We start from the raw sequence: 7,983 nt of genomic DNA on the forward strand, positions 1-7,983 counted from the left end.
AAACATACTGCAACCTTGTACTAAATGGTTTTTGAGACATTTATGTGAATTTAGGAAATCTACTATAGATTAAGTGCACTTATGTTGTGTAAATTTGTGCACTTGTGTCTAATGTGAATGAATGTTTAGTTGTGAATACTTAACTACCTGATCTGTTGAAATGAGATAATTGAACAAGAAAAAATATAATATATTTTTAGAGAATAAAGTGCCTTAACTGTCAAGACAATAACTTTTGTGTCCGTTTCTCTTTATAACTACAGGCCGACTCAGATTAAGTCTGAGGTTTGTAACATCAACAGTGAGGACAAACCCAGCCTGCCTCTCTCCTTCCACACTGAGTCCAAACATACAGTCACTGGGTCCTGATTGTGACAGTGGAGCCCAGTTTGCTCTGCAGGATCCAGAGATGACATCAGTGAAGCTGGAAGACTGCAGTCAAACACTGGAGCTGAATGTCAACATTAAAGATGAAGAAGAGGAGGAGAAGATTGGGAAATCTGTTTATCACGATAAAGGCAGGTTCTATCTTACTAAGTTATGACCCAGTCTATTGCTATTGTAAATTCTGTAATTCTGCCATCACATCCCTGAAGAACATCAGACTGTACAACAAAGCTTGTGTTGTTCTTTCCAACACCAGTATTGTCAGCATTTATTCAATTCACTGGGTTATCTGGAGTCTGCGAGCGTGGACTAAAGAAGTGAAGTAGACAAACTGCCAGTGTTTTAAAGTTCAATTAAATGAGTCTGTGTAGTTACTAACCCTTGTGATAGTGATGGAGGATGATATGCCTCATAATTTTCACTCTCAGCTGTTGTCCACTTTTAGAATGGTTGTATTTCCCTTTTGTATTGGACAGTATAGAGCCTTCAGAAAGTATTCATACCCCTTGACTTATTACACATTGTTGTTACAGCCTAAATTCAAAATGGATGAAATTGATATTTAATATACCCAATACCCCATAATGACATACATAATGGCAGCGATTACAGCTGTGAGTCTTTCTGGGTAAGTCTCTAAGAACTTTGCACACCTAGATGGTACAATGTTGTACAAATTCTTTAAGCTCTGTCAAGTTGGTTGTTGATCTTTGCTAGACAGACATTTTCAAGTCTTGCCATAGATTTTCAAGCTGATTTAAGTCAAAACTATAACTAGGCCACTCAGGAACATTCAATATTGTCTTGGTAAGTAACTCCAGTGTATATTTGGTCTTGTTTTTTAGGTTGTTGCCCTTCTGAAATGTCAATTTGTTTCCCAGTGTCTGTTGGAAAGCAGACTGAACCAGCTATTCCTCTAGGATTTTGCCTGTGCTTAGCTCTATTCCGTTTCTTTTTATCCCCACCAAAAAACGTTCAAGTCCTTGCTGATGACAAGCACACCCATAACATGATGCAGCGACCACTATGTGTAGAGTGGGACTCTTGATGTGTTGTGTTGGATTTGCCCCAAACATAACGCTTTGTATTCAGGATATGAATATGGTTGCATCACTGCCTGGTATGGCAACTGCTCGGCCTCCGACCGCAAGGCACTAGAGAGGGTAGTGCGAACGGCCCAGTACATCACTGGGGCCAAGCTTCCTGCCATCCAAGACCTCTATACCAGGCGGTGTCAGGGAAGGCCTTAAAAATTGTCAGACTCCAGCAACCCTCGTCATAGACTGTTCTCTCTGCAACCTCATTGCAAGCAGTACCGGAGTGCCGAGTCTAAGTCCAATAGGCTTCTTAACAGCTTCTACCCCCAAGCCATAAGACTCCTGAATACCTAATCAAATGGCGACCCAGACTATTTGCATTGCACCCCCCCCCCCTCCTCCCTATTTTACACTGCTGCTACTCTCTGTTGTTATCATCTATGCAGTCATTTTAACTCCACCTTGTCCATATTACCTCAACTAACCGGTTCCCCTGCACATGTTATTTTACTGCTCTTTAATTACTTGTTACTTTTATTTCTTATTCTTATCTGTATTTTTTTTAACTGCATTGTTGGTTTGGGGCTCGTAAGTTGTATTCGGCGCACATGTGACGAATGAAATTTGAATTATTTTTGACAAGTTTTTTGCAGTTTTACTGCCATTCTCCTGCTCAAACAGGATGCATGTTTTGGAATATTTTAATTCTGTACAGCTTTGCTTCTTTTCTCTCTGTTATTGATGTTAGTATTGTGGAGTAACTACAAAGTTGTTGATCCATCCTCAATCTAACTGTTTTAAAGTCACCAGTGGCCTCATGGTGAAATCCCTGAGCAGTTTCCCTCCTCTCCGGCAACTGAGTTAGGAAGGACGCCTGTATCTTTGTAGTGACTGGGTGTATTGATACACCATCCAGAGTTAATTTAATAACTACACCATCCTCAAGGGGATAGTCAATGTCTTTTATCAAATGTTTTACCCATCTACTAGTAGGTGCCCTTCCTTGTGAGGCATTAGAAAATGTCCCTGGTCTTTATGGTTGAATCAGTGTTTGAAATTCACTACTTGACTGAGGGACCTTTACAGATAATTGTATTTGTGGGTTACAGTGATGAGGTAGTCATTCAGAAATCATGATAACCATTATTATTGCACACAGAGTGAGACCATGTGACTTGTTAAGCTTGCCATAACAATGGGGTTGAATACTTATTGACTCAACGTTATGGGGTACTCCACTGGCGTTATGGGGTACTCCACTGGTGTTATGGGGTACTCAACTGGCATTATGGGGTACTCAACTGGCGTTATGGGGGTAATAAACTGGCGTTATGGGGGTAATAAACTGGCGTTATGGGGGTAATAAACTGGCGTTATGGGGTACTCCGCTGGCGTTATGGGGTACTCCGCTGGCGTTATGGGGTACTCCGCTGGCGTTATGGGGTACTCCGCTGGCGTTATGGGGTAAAGACTAAACAGTTTACAGGCCTGCCATATATAACACTTTCTGGCCAACTGGTGGTTTAGTTCCATCTGTCCTCCAACTGGTGGTTTAGTTCCATCTGTCCTCCAACTGGTGGTTTAGTTCCATCTGTCCTCCAACTGGTGGTTTAGTTCCATCTGTCCTCCAACTGGTGGTTTAGTTCCATCTGTCCTCCAACTGGTGGTTTAGTTCCATCTGTCCTCCAACTGGTGGTTTAGTTCCATCTGTCCTCCAACTGGTGGTTTAGTTCCATCTGTCCTCCAACTGGTGGTTTAGTTCCATCTGTCCTCCAACTGGTGGTTTAGTTCCATCTGTCCTCCAACTGGTGGTTTAGTTCCATCTGTCCTCCAACTGGTGGTTTAGTTCCATCTGTCCTCCAACTGGTGGTTTAGTTCCATCTGTCCTCCAACTGGTGGTTTAGTTCCATCTGTCCTCCAACTGGTGGTTTAGAATCTACAGATGTGGTTTTCATATTCAGATGGTAAATAGTCATAGTAGAATTCATGTTGGTACAACAATATCCAATATCTAGTCATGTATCCATGCCCTTATATGTGTGTGGTATTGTGTGTAGGCCAATGATACAATCTCAATTTAATCCATTTAAAATTCAGGCTGAAACACAACACAATGTAGAAAAGGTCAAGGGATGTGAATACTTTCTGAACACACTGTTAATGAAGTCATATGTATATCTCACTGACTGGTTCTTCTGATGTTGTTCACACAGGAGACCATGTTGAGACCTTCTCTACATCCAGAGAGAAACAGCAGGAAGATCACAGAGCTAAGAGGTCTCACCACTGCCCACATTGTGAGGAGATTTTCCCATTTCTATCAAAGCTAAAAATACACCTAAAAATGCAAAGAGGAGATATTCTGTATTCCTGTACTGACTGTGAGAAGAGATTCACAACATCAAGGGCTCTGACAGTTCATCAGAGAGAGCACACTGGAGAAAAGTCTTACTCCTGCACTGACTGTGGGAAATGCTTCAATAGATCATCTAAATTAACCATTCATCAGAGAGTGCACACAGGAGAGAAGCCTTACTCCTGCTCGGACTGTGGATCGAGTTTCTCCCAATATGGCCACTTAAAATCACACCAACGTATACACACCGGAGAGAAGCCATACTTCTGCGCTGACTGTGGGAATAGCTTCACAACATCGAGGGCTCTGACAATTCATCAGAGAGTGCACACTGGAGAGAAGCCTTATTTCTGCTCTGATTGTGGAAAGAGTTTCTCCCGATTGGACACCTTAAAAAATCACCAATTAATACATCAAGGACAGAAGCCGTACTCCTGCTCTGACTGTGGGAAATGCTTCATTAAATCAGCTAAATTAACCATTCATCAGAGAGTGCACACTGGAGAGAAGCCTTACACCTGCTCTGACTGTGGAGAGAGTTTCTCCCGATTGGATGCCTTAAAAAGTCACCAACTAATACATAAAGGACAGAAACCTTACGTCTGCTCTGACTGTGGGAAGAGTTTCTCTCAACTGGGCAACTTAAAAACCCACCAACGTATACACTCAGGAGAGAAGCCATTCTCCTGTTCTGACTGTGGGAAGGTATTCTCAGTATCGGGCAACCTAAAAACTCACCAACGTATACATAAAGGAGAGAAGCCATTCTCCTGCTCTGATTGTGGGAAGAGTTTCTCCATGTCAGGCAACTTAAAAACCCACCTACGTATCCATAAAGGAGAGAAGCCTTACTCCTGTTCTGACTGTGGGAAATGCTTCAAAACATCAGCAGAGGTAAATGTTCATCGGAGAACACACACAGGAGAGAAGCCGTACCACTGTGACTGTGGGAAAAGTTTCTCCAGGTTGAATACCTTAAAAACCCACCAACGTATACACACAGGCGAAAAGCCATTCTCTTGCTCTGTCTGTGGGAAGAGTTTCTCTGTATCATGCAACCTAAAAACCCACCAACGTATACACACAGGAGAGAAGCCTTACTCCTGCTCTGACTGTGGGAAGAGTTTCTCCATATCGGGCAACCTAAAAACCCACCAATGTATACATAAAGGAGAGAAGCCTTACTCCTGCTCTGCTCGTGATAAATGCTGAGGTAAACGTTCATCGCAGAACACACAGGAGAGAAGCCTTACCACTGTGACTGTGGACAAGAGTTTCTCCAGATTGAATACCTTAAAAACACACCAACATAAAGGAGAGAAGCATCATCAGTTCTCTCAGACCAGCGGAGATTAAAGTCACTACATCACTTAATTCTCATCTCATAAAGGAAGTGGTAACAAACAGTTCATTTGATCAATAGAAGAAAGCGTAGCGCACTGTTGTTTCTCACTGTGCAGTGGAAGAGGAGCGTTTTCTACAACGTTAGCCTCTACTTTACCGATCAGTGTGTTTTGTTAGCTTCTACTGTAGAGATATTGAGATCACCATGGATTTGCCCTTAGGGTTGAATACCCTCTGAGGTGTCTCTCATTGAAACAATAAAATCTGAGGGTTGACTGGGTGGTACTGCTTTCATCTAAACTTTTCTGTGGGAATGAGTTAGTAGATACAACATGTATCAGCTAGAGATAGTGTGATGGTCAGTTTTCTGTGGGAATGAGGTAGTAGATACAACATGTATCAGATAGAGATGGTGTGATGGTCAGTTTTCTGTGGGAATGAGTTAGTAGATACAACATGTATCAGATAGAGATCATCACATCATCAGTTTTCACCATAAATTTGGCTGGATTATTTGTTGCTGACTGTTTGTTTAATGATACACAGGCTATGAAATGACTAAATGACTTAAGTTGTCTTAGAGCGTTCGTGTAAAACCTGATGCAATGGAAGAAGTCTAAAAAGTCTAAAGTGTTTGCAGACAGTAGGAATATGTTATTGAAGAGTCTGAATGTAAAATGTTTCAACTGTGGTGGGGGTCATATTCCTGAATTCCCAGAGTGCCCTGTTAGGGTGAAAGAGGTTGAGGGGTCAAGGATCAGGGCTGTACAGCAAATCGCCAATGTGGAGACAGTGAAGAGAGTTGAAGGGGAAAAAGGCCACAGTTTTGAAGAAAATCGCAACCAGTTGCAAATATTGTACGTCAATCAAGTGATCTGGATACACTTATTGCGAAGAAGATGGATTTTGTAGCATTTATAGCCACAGTTATTAATTGTACTGCACAAAAAATTCAGTAAGATGGACATCCTTATATCTGCATTTGAGGAGTTTTTGGGCCTCCAAGACCTCACTGCAACAGAAAAGCAGGCTGATTCAGTCTAATTTAAATGTTGATAGTTTGTATGGATTCGTCTTTATATTTATTTATTTATTACCCACCTGTAGTGTAGGTGGCAGAATGCCATTATACCAAAAATTAGATGTCGCCAAAGGGTTTTATAACCAAGATAAACTACAGCCTTCCAACGGGACCAAATGAGTCATAGTGTAGAGAATAAGCAAGGAGCTGGGCAGAGCCAAGCACGAGCAAGCAAGATCCTAGTGGCGCATTCTAGCATTCATCTGCATATTTCGTTCGGTAACGCCTCCTCTTTGAAGTACACTTGTGCAATAACTCAATTCGCCTTTGCACGCCTTATAAACGACGCGATTGTTAACTTTTGCAAGGGTGAGGTCTACTAACCGCAGTCTACTCTGTTCATAGCATTTTAGTTTTGGGAACAAAAAACTGTATTGAGATCAGATGTTTCTTCGATGAGAAAATGCTAAATGTCGGCCCAAATCCATCTCTTTCCATCTTCTCCCACTGCCAGCCAGAGTGTGAACGCCAAGCGGATGCTTCACATTTATACATCCGGTGAAATATCGGTCTCATTGTTCTATCTGTGATGTCGCTGTTGAACTGTGGTAGTGGAGGAACAGGAAGTAAGAAAGCCGCAGAACTGTGCTGTCGAAACGATAGCTTTTGTATTACTACAGGTATGTAATAGCACGTTTAAACCTAATTTCGAAAGAATATGTCATAACATATCAGGTAACAAATCCGTATACTATCATGTTAGGTAAAGATTTTATGTGCTGTTTTTTCCCCCCCGTTAAACCGAATGAGTGAAGAACGCGATAAAAGTTATTTTACAAGTCACATAGCTAGAGACCTTGGTTTGTCTAAGTGAATGTACATTTCAGCAAGGTCATTTCATAACGAATCCATTTATTTGACATTTCTAAATTAGTGACGCGAGCTGCTAAAATGGCGGCGCCAACAACTGCGTCACCAGACTTCAGTACAGGCAGTGCGGATGCATCAGAGACTGCCAACCACTATATGAAGAAGTTTAAGGAAAACATCAACTCAAATTGCTCCTTTTGTAATGACCACCCAGAAACAGTTGTGCATCTTTTTTTGGCATTGTATGCATGTAAGAAAACTGTGGCAAGACATCAGTAGGTTTATAATTGAACACATTTATGAAGATTTTACACTATTGTGGAGAGAGGTACTGTTTGGATTCTTTACATACAATAGAAATAAGCAGAATAATTTTTATGTCATTCATTTCATTATTCTTTTGGCCAAATTTCATATACACAAATGTAAATTTCCAAACAGAAAACTACATTTTCGTACCCTACAAAAAGAAATTTAACTGTATTTTAAGACGGTTAAATGCTCTACTAACAAAAAAGCTGTTAGAATTGTAAGTATATGCATGTCCCTTAAGGTCCTTGTGTAATTGTAATGTGATATTGTACCCCCTAGCCCCGCCCCCAGCCCCGCCCCTAGCTCGATTGTCTATTATTTGTAATCTATAAATGCTTGTGTTCCCTCATGTGCTTTATGTATTGATTTGATATTAATAAAAACAATTCAAAAAGGATGCATCAGAGACAGAGAGTAGATGAGCGCTCGGAAATCCCGCTTACTGCTCCGGCGTTCCACGTTCTTTCCAAATGCTCGGCTAAAAACGGCATTTTAGTTTACAGGAAAGAAAATTGCCGCTCCATTCATTAAAATCACAATGTAACCAACACCCATGTATTTTTGTGACTACACGGACCTACCATTTTGGTTTTGAAGTATTGAAACCAAGCCATTTGATTTGAATTAAACGTGTTGAATAAACATGAAAAGGTGAA

The 7,983-nt window shown here is 41.1% G+C and overlaps 1 protein-coding gene across 1 annotated transcript; it reads left to right on the top strand.

Annotated features, from left to right (window-relative positions):
* Positions 1-223: 223 nt before the first annotated feature.
* On the top strand, positions 224-7,983 carry LOC109876439 (gastrula zinc finger protein XlCGF57.1-like). Its single transcript, XM_031817699.1, has 3 exons — positions 224-518; positions 3,638-6,825; positions 7,080-7,983. Exons 1-2 carry the CDS (start codon positions 410-412, stop codon positions 4,990-4,992), a joined length of 1,464 nt encoding a protein of 487 aa, XP_031673559.1. The 5' UTR covers positions 224-409; the 3' UTR covers positions 4,993-6,825; positions 7,080-7,983.

Source organism: Oncorhynchus kisutch, unplaced genomic scaffold (genome assembly GCF_002021735.2).
Source record: "Oncorhynchus kisutch isolate 150728-3 unplaced genomic scaffold, Okis_V2 scaffold1124, whole genome shotgun sequence".
In the NCBI taxonomy this organism is placed as follows: Eukaryota; Metazoa; Chordata; class Actinopteri; order Salmoniformes; family Salmonidae; genus Oncorhynchus; species Oncorhynchus kisutch.